Source organism: Puma concolor, chromosome D1, assembly GCF_028749965.1.
Source record: "Puma concolor isolate L17-30 chromosome D1, mPumCon1.1.hap2, whole genome shotgun sequence".
Taxonomy (NCBI): domain Eukaryota; kingdom Metazoa; phylum Chordata; class Mammalia; order Carnivora; family Felidae; genus Puma; species Puma concolor.
The window spans coordinates 14,500,354-14,516,865 of NC_141676.1; the positions used below are offsets into that span (position 1 = coordinate 14,500,354).

Consider the following 16,512-nt stretch of genomic DNA (forward strand, 5'->3'; position numbering starts at 1 on the left):
CAAAGAAGAATGGACAAAGAAAACTGCTCCTCCTTGACTGAATTCTTTCTCTTGGGAATTACGGACAACTCTGAGATCAAAGTGACTCTATTCATCACCATCCTGCTTATTTATCTCACTAACCTCCTGGCAAACCTCGGAATGATTATTCTAATTAGAATGAATTCTCAGCTGAACACACCAATGTACTTTTTCCTTAGCCACCTCTCTTTCTGTGACCTCTGTTATTCCACAGCAGTTGGGCCCAAAATGTTGGTAGACCTTTTAGCCAAAAACACATCAATCCCTTTCGTTGGCTGTGCTCTGCAATTCTTGATCTTCTGTACGTTTGTAGATTCCGAGTGCCTACTGCTGGCGGTGATGGCCTTTGATCGGTACAAGGCCATTAGCAACCCCTTGCTCTACACGGTCAACATGTCCAGCAGAGTGTGCTTCCTGCTCATGGCCGGGGTTTACGTGCTGGCCATGGCAGATGCTTTGATACACACGACACTAACATTCCGGTTATGTTTCTGTGGATCAAAGGAGATTAATCACTTCTTCTGTGATGTACCTCCTCTCCTATTGCTCTCTTGCGCAGACACACAACTCAACGAATTAGCAATATTCACCATTTTTGGCTTCATTGAACTGAGCACCATTTCAGTAGTCCTTGTCTCTTATTGTTATATAATCCTATCCGTCCTGAAGATCCACTCTGCTGAGGGGAGGTTCAAAGCTTTCTCCACCTGCAGCTCTCACATAACTACGGTTGCAATTTTCCAGGGAACCATGATCTTCATGTATTTCCGGCCGATTTCTTCCTACTCTCTTGATCAAGACAAAATGACCTCCTTGTTTTACACCCTTGTGATTCCCATGTTAAACCCACTGATTTATAGCCTACGGAACAAGGACGTAAAAAGGGCCTTAGAAAAATTGAAAAACAAAATACAGTTTTAAGTATTTATAGTCTGTATATGTGCATACACCCACATACATATCGTGATTGTTGTTTTCATAAAATTATATGGTATGATTTATCTATTGTTACAGTATTTATTATTATGGTATTTTCTCAAATACTTAAAGAAATGAGTATCTGCATTAAAACTCAACCATAACAAGACACTGTATTTCCTCAAAACTGTCATGTGTCACTGTGGTCTTCAATTTATTTAAGAAATTCATTTGTGCGAAACATTCTGACTCTTCTGATTTTCCATATATTTATTTGTTTGCTTTTCATGTAAGCTTAATTGCAAGTATACTTGGATTTATTATTGAGTGTTCACTAAGTACTTTTCATACATGTTAATATTTTGAATTTCATGATAAATACAGTAGGTTCCAAACTAATGAATCCTATAATCTAGAGGAATGAACAAACATTAATTAACTGAGCACCCAAATAAGTCTTAAAACATTCATGAGGTAAAAGAGCTGGCAGTTAAAAATCTAGAAAAAAATGTCAAAAGCTAGTGTGTAGAAGAAAGGTTTCCTTCTATGATGATGTTTAGTTTCTGATCTAATTAAAAAAAAATTAAGCTGGGGAAAATAAAAGATTCTAGGCAGAGGGTCTAACATTACAGAGGTCCTGAGGTTCTATACCATTTTGGGATTTAAATAGTCCAACATGCAAAGGTGATAAAGAGAAGTGTAAAGTTCCTTGGTAAATTACATCATTGTACTGAAATTATCCACAAGTCTTCCATAACTTCCAAAGGAAGATTTCCTTCCTATCTTCCTCCTTCTCTGCTCTGGTTAAATGTCCCTTTTTATAATTCATAGACAATGATCTCCTTTAAGCATTTTTTTTTTTTTTTTAAATATTGCTTGGCTTATTGCCTCCAAAATAAGATGGTAAGTATTCTTTGTTCAAGGATTGAGCATTCCATCCTTGTTATCCAAAGTGCCTTCGTGGTGCTGGAGACAAGAAATGGCAAAACAAACATATACCCAATGAAATATTAGATAACATTTTTAGGAGCTTATTAGACATTGGTAACACAATTAACTGAGGGTATGATATGTGATTTGAATATATATATTTTGTAATTCTCCAAAAAGTGTATAAAATGGTTGTGGATACTAAGGTAATGGATCTATAAAGAGCTACATACTAATTACATTAGAAGCAAAGAGTATTTTCCCATGTATATGCTTGGTATTTATCAATTTCATCTGTCTGTGCTCAACTTTCTGATGGCTAAAGCAATGAGTTAGCTTGTTGAGACAACATGGGTATGGCATATATTTGAGAGACTACTTAAGACTCAAGGACAGGGGTGTCTGTGTGGCTCAGTTGGTTGAGTGTCTGACTCTTGACTTTGGCTCATGTCATGATCCCAAGAGCCTGCATTGGGTTCCACTGAATGTGGAGCCTGCTTAAGATTCTCTCCCTCTCTCCCTCTCCACTTTCCCCCCACTAGCACTCTCTCTCTTTCTAAAAAAAAAAATTTAAGAAAATAAAAAAAAAATTAAATTAAAAAAATGTTTTAAAGATTCAAGGATACTCTTACCAATTGCAATCATAGAAATTAAAAGTCACTGAATGCCTTAGATTTTCCATTTGCTATTTAGAAATGCCTTTGTGTGAAAACATTTCAGAAAAGATGTAAACCTAAGATTTTCTCGTTTCCATAGGGGCATTTGTGGGACCCCTTACCTGTCACACAGTATCACAGTGGAAAAAAATGTATGGAGCATTTTCTGTTTTTAATAAAAGGAGTTAAGTGTTTCTACCTGAATGATATTTTCTCAATTAACACACACTATGTCAATATTGTTACTGATAAGCAGCAGCATGGTAGAAAACACTGTCTGAAATACATTGTCCAAAAAATGAATGGGGTGTAAGTAGATTGCTGGTAATTCAGGGAATGCATATATGTCTTCTAGGTAACTAGTCTCTCTCCCTTTCAACAGCTATACGTTACAACATCCAAAGACGGATTTGACCTACATATAGCAGTTTTATCAGATCTGGCTTGACCTAGAGGGAAGAAAAATTTAAAGAGAAGGAAATTTTGAGTCCTATGAATGGGATTCCAAATATAGAACTGACTAATTTAATTAAACATGGACTTTTTTTCCTTGAATATGAGGGGTTTAATAACACATCCTGGGGAACATTTTTAGATTTGTTGGTGGATGGCCTACAATGACTCTTCTATCTTATTTATTGTACATGAAAAAGGAGTATCACATCAAAATATGTACTCTAGCTTACTTCAACCTTCATCATTCCTTTCCTCTGTAACCTCTATCACATCCTTCTCACATATAACCAACAACTGATGGAAAATATTATTGTCTGGAGGCAGCTGGGTGGCTCAGTGAGTTAAGCGTCTGACTCTTGCTTTTGGGGAAGGTCGTGATCTTGTGGTTCGTTAATTCAAGCCCCTCATTGAGCTGCACGTTGACAGGGAAGAAACTGCTTGGGATTCTCTCTCCCTCTCTCTCTGTCTCTCCCCCACTCACTCTCTCTGTCTCTCTTGAAATAAATACATAAACTTAAAAAGTTTTTAAAGAAAATATTATTGTCCAAATGTAGCTTTTTTTGAGTAAAGGGGAAGTCTTTAAAGATGATAATATAAGAGGCCTTAAATTTCCCTCCTCCCCAAATTAACAGCTACAGATGTTACAATTCCCTCTGAAAGAAATCAAGAAACTATCTGAGCAACTGTTATACATTGAGCAAATGAGAAAACTAACCACACTGAATCACAGAAAAAGCTAAGACAAAACTTTGCCATAAAATTTACAGTTGGGAAGAAACTCCTGGCTACCAGCTTCTCCATGAGGTATGGAAGGTTTATATCCCCCCCCCCACCATCTAATGTCCCACCGTTTAATAGTCCCACTAGAGGGACAGGCCTCCAAGTCCTCTGGCTCCAAAGGTCAATGAGTCTTATATCACAAGAGTCATAAGACTATAGCAAATAAAATAGGAGATGCAGCTATCACACCAGGGCTCAGAGCAGAGATAATAGAAAAGACCATTCCTCAGTCTTTTCCTGAATGAGATTTATTTGTACAATTTAACAGACTGAGGGTCCGGCTTCTGATTTTGCATGCTTCTAGGGGCTGACTGGGATCCTCCCTGGACCCAAGGAGCCTGTGGACATGTCCCCAACTCTCTCCCTCTTGCCAACTCCAAGTCACCAGTATCTTCCTGGAAGGAATTTGTACACATGTCTGCACCCCAGTTTTTGCAGCTGCCATCCGAAGAACGTGTTCCCAGATCATCTGACTACAATAGCCAACAGGGTTTCAATTCAGAAATGTCACAGAATTTTGGGGGCACCTGGATGGCTCAGTGAGTTAAGTATCCGACTTCAACTCAGCTTATGATCTCACGGTCTGGGAGTTCAAGCTCCACACTGAGCTCTGTGCTGACAGCTTAGAGCCTGGAGTCTGCTTCAGATTCTGTGTCTCCCCCTTTCTCTGCCCCTCCCCTGTGTCCACTTTGTCTCTCTTTCTCAAAAATAAATATTTTTTAAAAATTAAAAAAAAAAGAAATGCCACAGGATTTTAAAATCAATTCAGGTAACTTTTCCAACCATAATAGTATGAAACTAGAAATCAAACAGAAGACAAGAACTGGAAAATTTACAAATATGTAGAGATTAAACAACATGTTCTTGAAAAAAAACAATAGGTTAAAGAGGAAACCAAGAAAGACTTCAAAAAATCTCTTGAGACAAAAATGGAAACACAGCATATCAAAAGAAAATGCACCAAAACCAATTCTAAGTGGAAAGTTATAGTGATAAAACAAAGATCTTGGGGTGCCTGGATGGCTCAGTTGGTTGAGCATCAGATTTCAGCTCAGGTCATGATCTCACTGCTCAAGTGTTTGAGCCCCATGTAGGGGTCTGTGCTGACAGCTCAGAGCCTGGAGCCTGCTTCAGATTCTGTGTCTCCCTCTCTCTCTGCCCCTCCTCTCCTCATGCTCTCTCTCTCTCTCTCTCTCTCTCTCTCTCTGTGTGTGTCTCAGAAATAAATAAACATTAAAAAAAAAAAAACTTTTAAAAGAAAAACCAAGATCTTAAATAAACAGCCTACATTTATATCTTAAAGAACTAGAAAACAGAAACAAACTGGGCCTAAAGTCATTTGAAGGAAATGACTAATAAAAATCAGAGCTGAAATAAGTGAAAGAGAGACTAAAAAGAAAATAAATAAGATCAATCAAACTAAGAGCTGGTTTTCTGGAAAGATAAACAAAATAGAAAAATATTTAGATGGATTCACCAAGACAAAAAGAGAGAAGACTCAAATAAATAATATTATAACTGAGAGAAGATACATTTCATTTGATAGCAAACAATTACAAAGAACAATAAGAGACTACTATGAACATTTATATGCCAATGATTTGGACACCATAGAAAAAGTAAATAAGTTTCTAGAACGTACAACTGACTGAGACTGAATCATGAAGAAATAGAAAATCTGAACAGACCAACTGCTATTAAAGAGATTAAATCAGTATTCTAAAACCTCCTCAAAAAAGAAAATTCAGCACCAAATCCCTTCATTGGTGAATTCTATCAAAATTTTATGAAGATGTCATAGACAATTCTTTGCAAACTCTTCAAAAAATTAGAAGAAACAATACTTTCAAACTCATTTTATGAGATCAGCATTACCCTAATACCAGAACCAGGCAGAGACACTATAAGAAAATTAAAGACCAACATCCTTGATAGACATAGATGAAAAATCATCCACAAAATATTGACAAACCAAATTCAACAGTGAATAAAAAAGGACCATAAACCATAATCAAGTGTGTTTAGTCCAGGGATGCAAGAATGGTCCAACATCCCTAAATCAATCAGTGGGTTATACTATATTAACAAAACGAAAGATAAAAATCATATGATCAGGGGCGCCTGGGTGGCTCAGTCAATTAAGCGGCCAACTTCAGCTCAGGTCATGATTTCGCGCTCCGTGAGTTTGAGCCCCGCGTCAGGCTCTGTGCTGACAGCTCAGAGCCTGGAGCCTGTTTCAGATTCTATGTCTCCCTCTCTCTCTGACTCTCCCCCATTCATGCTCTGTCTCTCTCTGTCTCAAAAATAAATAAATGTTAAAAACAAAAAAAAAATCATATGATCATCTCAATAGCTGCAGCGAAAACAATTGACAAAATTCAACATCCTTTTATGATAAAGATCTCTGCAAACTGGGTAGAGAGTGAAATTACCTCAACATAAATAAAGATCATATGTAACAAGTCCACAGCTAATATGATATTCAACAGGGCAAAGGTGAAACTTTCCCTCTCACATGAAGAACAAGACAAGGATGTCCACCCTTGCCACTTTTATTTAAAACAATAGTAAAAATCTTAGCCACACCAATTAAGAAAGAAAAGAATAAAAGCATCCAAATTGGAAAGGAAGAAATCCAACCATCTTTATTTGCAGCTGACATGATATTGTATATATACAAGATCCTAAAGATGCCACCAAAAAGCAGTTAGAATTAATAAAAAAAAAAAAATCAGTAAAGTTGCTGGATACAAAACTAATATACAAAAAAATGAGTTTCTTTTTATGCACTAACAGTGATCAGCCAGAAAAATATTTTTTTTTTAAAAATGTCTTAACAACAAAAGAATAAAATACTTAGGTATAAATTAATCAAGGAAGTGAAAGAATTTTACAAATTTCACACTAAAAGCTATAAGATATTGATGAAGGAAATTGAAGAAGACACAACTGGAAAGAGATTCCATGCTCATACATTGGAAGAATTAATATTGTCAGTATGAAATCAGATACTGTGATGCCTGCAGTTTTGTTCTGCTTTCTCAAGATTGGTTTGGCTTTTTAAGGTCTTTTTTTTTTGTTTCATAGAAATTTTAAGATTATTTTTCCTACTTATGTTATAATCACTGTTGGACTTTAGATAGGGATTGCTCTAAATATGTAGACTGGTAAAATGGATATTTTAGGTAGGATGGCTATTTTAACAATATTTGGAAAGGACAGAAAATTATACTTTAATACTTCTTAACTTTGTAAAAATTGCAACAAATAAAGCACACCAAATTGTTTAAAAAAGCAAATAAAACTGTGGTGTTCCCTAAAACCTCTTCTATGTACACATGCACCTATGATCTCTATTAGTGGAAACAGTTTGCAAAACTCATATTTCCTCTTCTTTCTGTTACCCACTTATCTAATCACTTAAAATACCAACTAATATTAAATTAGGCATTATTTGTGAAAGTCCTGGTATTAGGGCTGCAGGGTATACAAAAATTAGCCAAGAGTAGCTATTATTTCTCAGGAGCTTACAATGGAGTAAAAGACTGAATGAAATGAAAATATATGAATGAAATATCTGAATGGATGAAATAAAATATCTGAATGAAATAAAAATAAGTCAAGAAAAAGTGCTGAATGGAGTGGCTGTTACAGGCATAAAATAATTGGAATCCTGTTAGGTAATATGTGGTTGAAAGAATGCCATCGAATATGATTAATGAAAATATAAACATTGAGGAACTTTCTACTTCCTTTTTTTAAATTTTTTTAATGTTTAGTTATTTTTGAGAGAGAGAGAGTGAGCAGGGGAGGAGCAGGGAGAGGGAGACAGAGAATATGAAGCAGGCTCTGCACTGTCAGTGCAAAGCCTGATATGGGACTTGAACCCAGAACCATGAAATCTTCACCTGAGCTGAAGTCAGATGCTCAACCAAATGAGTCATCCAGGTGCCCCGATTTTTATACTTACTAAGTGGGAAGGGGAAAGAGACTTTTTCTGAAGTGAAAGAACCAGGATAAACATCATTAATAATAAATAATTAACAAATAAAATAATCGTTGTATTTAACAAATTTATTAATTTAATAAATTAAACAAAAGGAATAATATTTGAGATAAAATAATTAAATGTGAATTTCTTTAGAAGTCTGGAAGAAGACGGTATAAACTCAAGATAGCAATAAACCATACTACAAAAATCATCTCACCTTCCTAACAACAATTTGGTGCAAGTGCAAAGAATTGGTCTTTGCTGAAGTTGTCGGCTATGTTCACCAGGGAAAGTGCAGAATTAGAAATCAAATTAATCACATGTTTGTATAAGTGTGAGGGCAAAGGCTTGAGAGATTTCAGTCCCAAATGACACTGAGTAAAAATAAAATGCAATCTCTAGTGTTCAGCTACCAGGGGCAAGCACAGAAAGACTTGCTCATCACAGGTAGGTTTTGGAGTCACTAAATTTAAAGAGTAAAGAATAAAAACCTTGCATTTGAAAAAATGAGGAATCAAATATTTAGGACATTGTAAGTGAATATTTTTTTCACTTACTTCCTTTGGGTAATAATCTGCAATCTGATGGCAAAAATATGTACTTCTGATAAAAGAGGGTGTTTAGAAGTAATTTTAAGTTTATTTATATATTATGAGAGAGAGAGAGAGAGAGTCCAAGCAGGGGAGGAGCAGAAAGAGAGGGAGAGAGAGAATCCCAAGCAGGCTCCCCACAGTCAGCACAGAGCCAAACAAGGGGCTCGATCTCACAATGATGAGATCATGACCTGAGCTGAAATCAAGAGCTGGATGTTTAACCAACTGGGCCAACCCAGTTCCCCTTGGCGTAACTTTCATTAGTAAATGTATAGTTTTACCTAAACCAAAATAAAGAAGAAAAACTTTTTTTTTAATCGTGTGAAAGGGTACATGCAAATCTAAGATATTCTTTTAATTTTTAAAAACAATAATAATTGAAATATCACAACGCAAATACTAATTTATATACATCTAACCCCATATGAATCACATACCATATTTACTCCAATCCAAAGCAAAATAAGACCATCCTTTATATTCCAATTCTCACATATCAATAGTAAGACAGGTGCATGCACACACATACATATATAAACAAACAGAAGCCTATATATGAAAAATATAATTTCTTGTTCAGCTCTATTTTTGATGAAAAAGTCAGGTTTAAATCCAAAGAGATGTAATTGTGTATGTTATTTCTCTTTTCATTTGTTTTTAGCATTTTTCCTCTACATGAGCTTTGGTACTAGACCACCATTTCTGAGTGTAAGTAATAATAATGTGGCAAAACAGTAAAAATGTATTTTTCATTACTTTTATTTTTTCTTCTATGAATTTTTTTAAGTTTATTTATTTATTTTCAGAAAGCGTAGGGACAGTGAAAGCAGGGGAGAGAGAGAACCCCAAGAAGACTCCATGTTGTCAGCACGGAGCCTGATGTGGGGCTCAAACTCACTAACTGTGAGATCATGACCTGAGCCAAAATCAACAGTCGGATGCTTGACTGACTGAGCCACCTAGACACTCGTGTTCATGATGTTTAAATAAGAGATCTGTTCATGATTTCCAGTTTTAACACACAGGCTTGAACAAATCATGGTTTTTGAAGAACACAGTAAGGGTAATCGCTTTTAGGCTCAATTTGATATTGTTTTTCAGACATAAAGCTGTAAATTCAGCTTTGCCTTTAGTTGTGACTTTTATATTATGTTTGATCTGTGATGAGTTTTCATTCATGATTGCTGAGATAAAGCAGTGAAGGTGCACACAAGTCATATATTTGGTGGGTGATATGCAAATTGATAATCAAACTTTAAATTCTATCACAAACATGTTAATTTTGTCAACAGTATAACAATGAAAAGTTTCTGGGCTACTTTCTGAGGATAAAGAATGTAATATCTGAAACAAAACCTTCCTCATGTATAGATTGTATTTTTGTGAGTTTCAAGAGGAATTAAAACCTTGATATACCGTTTCTTGATTATTTCGGGAGCATTTTGGAAGAGTAAAGAAGAATGGATGGAAAAAATTGCTCTTCTGTGAATGAATTCCTTCTGTTGGGAATTAGCAATAACCCTGGAATTAAAGTGACCCTATTTGTCACATTTCTAATTGTTTATCTCATCATTCTTATTGCAAACCTCGGGATGATCATGTTATGGATCATGGATTCTAAGCTTCACACACCAATGTATTTCTTCCTCAGCCACTTCTCTTTCAGCGACCTCTGTTATTCTACAGCAATTGGACCCCGGATGCTGGTAGGCCTCATTACCAAGATAAAGTCAATTCCTTTCTATGGCTGTGCTCTGCAATTCTGGATCTTCTGTACCTTTGCTGATTCCGAGTGCCTACTGCTGACGGTGATGGCCTTTGATCGGTACAAGGCCATTAGCAACCCCTTGCTCTACACGGTCAACATGTCCAGCAGAGTGTGCTTTCTGCTCATGGCTGGGGTTTACATGGTAGGGCTTGTGGATGCCTCTGCAAATACAATATTAACATGCAGGTTATGTTTCTGTGGATCAAATGTGATCAACCACTTCTTCTGTGATGTCCCACCTCTCCTTTTGTTATCTTGCTCAGATACCCAAGTTAATGAGTTAGTGATATTCACCATTTTTGGCTTCATTGAGCTGATTACCCTTTCAGGGCTCTTTGTGTCTTACTGTTAGATCATCCTGGCAGTGATAAAGATCCGCTCTGCTGAGAGGAGGTTCAAAGCTTTCTCCACCTGCGCCTCCCCCTTAACTGCTGTTGCAACTCTCCAGGGGACCCTGCTCTTTATGTATTTCCGCCCGAGTTCTTCCTACTCTCTTGATGAAGACAAAATGACCTCCTTGTTCTACACCCTTGTGATTCCCATGTTAAACCCTGTGATTTATAGCCTGCAGAACAAAGATGTGAAAGAGGCTCGGAAAAAACTTAAAAATAGAAAGTGGTTTCATTGAAAACTTATATGTACCTATTTTTCTCCCAATCTTACACTATAATTCGTGAAGTTCAAAATTGTTTTGATTAAAGTGGTATGATCTAGGGGTGCCTGGGTGGCTCAGTTGGTTAAGCGGTTGACTTCAGCTCAGGTCATGATCCCGCAGTCTGTGAGTTCGAGCCCTGCGTCCGGCTCTGTGCTAACAGCTCAGAGCCTGGAGCCTACTTTGGATTCTGTGTCTCCCTCTCTCTCTGCTCCTGCCATGCTTGTGCTCTATCTCTCTCTGTCTCTCAAAAATAAATAAATGTTAAAAAAAAAAAAGGTGGTATGATCCAACAAGTATTTATACCATGTTCCTGCCATAACCAAATGTGTCATTTCTTTAGTACTCCATGATTCATTTTATGTCTTGAGCTTATACTTGGTATTCCTTATTTATGGAAAATTTATGGACTCCTAGTTTGCCCAATTTGTGTTTCTACAATCTATTTGTGCATGAATCTAATTTCCTATATGTTAGTGAGAGTTTTCTAAGTACGTAACGCATTTCTATGTGTTTTGTATCTTATGGTGAATCTGACAGTTTTGTGTTAATGAATCTTGTCATCTAATGGAAACTGATGAAGTTTTGGGGTGATGGTGGGGGTCCAGAGCTGAAGGTCAAGAAAGGCTTCTTGAAGACGTGCTTTGCACAAAATGGTGATTTTTTTTTTTTTTTTTTTTTTTTTTTAAGCTCAGGAACAGGACCCATGGGCAGGAAGAGCTGCCTGGGACCCTGTGGAAATACTAGTTCTATACTTGGGAGTTGGGAGAGGGGGGAGGGGAAGTCAAGGGGAAGTTTTCAAAAAGATTTCATATGCTAAAGAAGGCTCATAGGATACTGGAGGCCAAACTGTTGTCAAGCTTAGGTTATTTTTCCCTCCAGCAAAGTATTAACATCAAGACAGTAGGGAGATCCTGGAGAAACTTTTTACTCTGCCAGCCTCTAATAGTTGTCAATGGACTGCAGTTTGTAAGGAGATTGAATTTTACCTGCCATTTCCTTCTTGCCTTTGTTCCCCATATCACTATGGAGGTGTGATTTTGAGGTTCCAGGAAAGGAGTCTACAGGTTTCTGGAGATTAGGCTATTAATAAAATTGCCTTTTTCTTGTAATCTATCAAGACATGGAGACTCATGTCCTGCTTGACTGTGATCTCCTTCAGTTAACCATTTGTTTTCTTTCCTTTCCTTTGTTCTTGAGTAGCCAGGAGTGCCTGTGGAATATCACACATATCCCACCTTGGTGGGAGGGGGGTTGTTAGCTCAATTTTGCCCTGAGCCTGCCTACATAGGCTCTCTCATCAGAAGTGACAAATGTTAATTAAATGATCATTCAAATTATTTATAATAAACTGTAATTATGCCATAAAATAAAAACAGAAACAAAGCACAATGTTCAATTATAGTGAAGAATGTTGAAAAGTTCTTCCTGGTAATGGGAACAATCTGGGATCTAAAAGATAAGTAGGAATTAGCTGAGAGATGCACTAGATGGAGAAAGCATTCTATGCAGATAGACCAGCAACTAGAGGGTCCCCAGGGGAACAGGACCACATCATTTCTGTGGAACTTAAAGAAAACCAGTATGGCTGGGCTATAGTGCTACCCTTCACAACTCAGTCACTTCCGCCAGGAGATTTCCTTCCCTCTAGCACTCGCTAAGTTTGGGTCCCATACCACCCTGAGCCTTGGGAACTTTGTTGAATCTACTCTCTGTTGCCTAAATCATTACCTTCAATGTGGGGTAATGAATACCCAGAGTTTAAGGATTGGATATTTTTATCTCTTTCCTCAAGCCCCACTATAGCATCTGGGTAAAGAAAAAATGAAAAAGATCCAAAAAGTTAATTGTTATTGAATGTTTATTCATGGGAAGTAAAAGAAAAAATCTCTGAGATCAAGTATGTGCCTTAGATACGTTTTTTGAATCATATATGTAAGCACATAAAGTAGTTGTGGATGCCAAATTCAAGGGAAGAATAAAGACATGCAAATTACTTGGAAAATAATTAACCCAGAGGGCTCTTGCCTGGGTGTTTACCAAGATATTTGCAACTTGGCTCTGCTTTAGTTTGCTGATGATCAAATCACTGAAGTGATTTCTTCAGTAAGTCTGGATAAAAACAGCTTTTGCAGGACCAAAGAAAAGTCAGGGACACTCTTAAATGTTTGCTACAATTACACAACCTGAAAATCACTCAGTCTAGGTCTACCTACGTGCCATTGTAAAGGGCTTCCGTGAAAACATTTCAGATTGCCAGCAAAGCCCAATTAGGACAATGAGACTCTTCTGTTCTCCAGGGTGATATTTTTTCTGGGATTCTGAGACATGGTAGGGGAAGGTATAAAGGTAAAACAAAGAAGAAACAAACAAAGAAAAGGAACAGGGGATTCTTCTTTTCGTTAAGATCTCTCCTCAGTTTTCTTATGTTTTATTTTTCTTAAGGGTTCCTTATTCTGATCAGGAATGGACATCCCTAAACATAAATGTTACCAGTGATGAACGATTAGAAAATATGTATAATGATAGAAACAATTGGCTCCATACTGGGGAAAATCTGGTTAGGGAAATTTATTAAATAAAAAGAGTACTAATTCTCACAAATTGGTAATTGTGTAGCTCTTTCTTAAGAGGCAGCAAATTTTTTTTTTTTTAATTTTTTTTTTTCAACGTTTACTTACTTTTGGGACAGAGAGAGACAGAGCATGAACGGGGGAGGGGCAGAGAGAGAGGGAGACACAGAATCGGAAACAGGCTCCAGGCTGTGAGCCATTAGCCCAGAGCCCGATGCGGGGCTCGAACTCACGGACCGCGAGATCGTGACCTGGCTGAAGTCGGACGCTTAACCGACTGCACCACCCAGGCGCCCCAAGAGGCAGCAAATTTAACCTAACTTGAACTCTGCAAACATGCTGGGAACTGGAAAAGGAATGGTAGCAAAATTGGGTCTGAATCTGTACTCTCAGTTCACAGTGATTGTGACCTTCGACAAATCATTTTCCTTCTTTGGTCCTCAGTTTCCACTCTGTCAAAAGAGGGCTTTAAACTGAATGATCTTTATTGTGTATTCCAGATACCACATTTCATGCTTGTACTGATATGATTCTATAAATGCATAATGTATAAACCCGCTTCTATCTTTGGGGAGATCTTAAATATAACAGATGGATGGGACTACAGTACAATCCCAGGCTAATCTGACCTGAAATTGAATTGGCAATGATCGCAGATAGATAGCACTGATTGCAAGAGCCCTCACCCCGTTAAGGTGGACCATTCAACTGATTTTCTATTCTTCATATTCTTCATTTTAACTTTCAGAGACATCCCATATAAAAGTGAATATCCAACTTTTATGTATGTATGCATGTATTTATTTATTTATTTATACTTTTTTTGACGTTTATTTATTTTTGAGAGAGACAGAGCATGAGCATGAGCAGGGGAGGGACAGAGAGAGAGGGAGACACAGAATCTGAAGCAGCCTCCAAGCTCTGAGCTGTCAGCACAGAGCCTGACTCAGGGCTTGAACTCAGGAACTGTGAGATCATGACCTGAGCCAAAGTCAGATGCTTAACCGACTGAACCACCCAGGCGCTGCTTGAATATCCAACTTTATTAGTCATTAGGACAATTATGGACTCTACATAACAGCTAAAATGAAAATGACAGACAATATTACCTATTAGAGAGGATGTAGAAACAGACATAGGATTCATTCACTAATAATGTGTAACTCTAGATTGGCATACTGCTTCGGGAAATTGTATGCCAATATTGGGTAAATATAAATTTGACACACACACACACACACACACACACACACATTTCCTATTCCTGGTTTCATACACAAGATAAATAAGTGTATCTCCATCAGAAGACATGTGTAAAAATGTTCACATTAATATTGGAAATAGAGGCACCTGGGTGGCTCAGTTGTTTGAGCATCTGACTTCGGCTCAGATCATGATCTCACATTTCTCCTTTCTCCTGAGTTTGAGTCCTACAGCGGGCTGACTACTGTCATCTCAGGGCCTGCTTCTGAACCTCTGTCCTCTCCTTCTGCCCCCTCCCCCACTCATTCGCATGCAAGCACTCTCACTCTCTCTCTCTCAAAAATAAATTTAAATAAATAAATAAATAAATAAATACTTGCTGTCTTTTCAGGGGTGCCTGGGTGACCTAACTGGTTCAGTGTCCAAGTCTTTGTTTTGGCTTAGATCATGATCTCACTGTTAGTGAGCTCGAGACTCTCCCTCAGGCTCTGCACCCATATCATGAAGCCTGCTTTGGATTCTTTCTCTCCCCCTTGTAAAGCCCGAGGTCACGAAACCCCCCCCCCCCCCCCCCCCCCCCCGCACAAGAGACCACCAGAGTCGTAAGTCAAAGCCAAGCGGCAAGGGTCTTTTATTGCAGGTTCGAACCTGGACCTCCGCGCACTCGTTGCCAGTGACGCTAAGAGGCCCCGATCAGGGTTGGTACAGCGTTTTTATAGACAGAGACAAATAGCATAGGGGAGGTTTCAGATTATGGGGGGCCTGATTAGTTGATTTTAAAGTAAGGACATTTGTTGTTCTCTGATTGGGCGTCCTTTGTCTGTCCTTTGGCGGGAAGGCTTTGTCCTTTACTTGTGGTGGGAGAAAAAAAGGGGAAGGGGGAAGGGGGAAGGGGGAAGGGGAGGAATGTGTTAAGCAAGCAAGATTACAGAAGCGAGAAAATGCTGGTTAGTAAGTATTTTCATAATCTTAGGGTATAGCAAACTAAGTCTAGAAAAATTTAACCGTGCTCACATCGAACAATAGGCAAGACATACAAAATTTTAAATTCATTTTCTACACCCTCTCTCTCTGCCCCTCCCCTACTTGCTCTCTCTCTCCCTCTCTCTCTCAAAATAAATGAATAAACTTTCAAAAAACTACTGTAATAAAGCAAATGTGTCTTTTTTTAACCTGTAAGCCCTTCTCATACTGTTTTCAGCAACAAGGAGACTTAGTAAACCTGGTTTTCCTTGGTATGGTTAGCATGCGCTGAGCTTATTCCCAAAAGCTCAAGACTCACAGCCATGCAGCTACTTTCTGAAGGAGAGACTTTATAAACAGATAGCTGCCTACATCGATTATTGTGGCACCAGGGAAGGCGTTTAGATACAATTGTTGTCTTCACATGCCTGTCTCTGGTGTCTTGCATTAGAACGGAGTGATTTTCTTTCATTATTTTCGAAAGCCATCGTCAATGAAATACAAATCCTTTGAGATGTTAATCATCCAATTTTTAATAATCATATGGTCACTAAAACTCAGATTTTAATGGAAGGGTTTGAAGGGAACTTAGAGTAAATGGTTTATGGGGCAGTCAAGTGTAGGAAGGTAAATTTAGGTTCTATCTAAACAGAGTATAACCTGAAGGGGTTTGTCATCCCTGGAGACGGAGAAGCATCTGATGAGAAGATGAGTTTGGGAAGGAGTCATATAAAATGACCAAGTGATGTGAAATGTTGGAGTCTGGTAGGGAAAAGTCAAGACAGACTTCTTGAATTACCTTTCGTGCAAAAGGGGTGGTTTTATTAAAGCATGGGGCCAGAACCTGGGGGCAGAAAGATCTGCCCTGGGGTTGTGACCAGTGACTGATTACATACTTTCAAGTTGAGAAGGGGTTAGGGATAATGAAAGTCTCTAAGAAACTTGGAAGCAAGGTTTCCGGACCTTGAGGCTAGTCAAATCTTATTCATGAGACCCTTGAGATGTATA

At 37.9% G+C, this 16,512-nt stretch overlaps 2 protein-coding genes across 2 annotated transcripts; both read left to right on the forward strand.

Moving 5' to 3' along the window:
* On the forward strand, positions 1-942 carry LOC112865152 (olfactory receptor 5W2-like). The gene has a single exon (XM_025928193.2). It carries the CDS (start codon positions 10-12, stop codon positions 940-942), a length of 933 nt encoding a protein of 310 aa, XP_025783978.2. The 5' UTR covers positions 1-9.
* Positions 943-9,799: 8,857 nt separating this feature from the next.
* LOC112865508 (olfactory receptor-like protein OLF2) lies at positions 9,800-10,741 on the forward strand. The gene is given in 1 exon segment (XM_025928610.2): positions 9,800-10,741. A coding segment is annotated over 1 exon segment (936 nt). The 5' UTR covers positions 9,800-9,805.
* Positions 10,742-16,512: the final 5,771 nt, after the last annotated feature.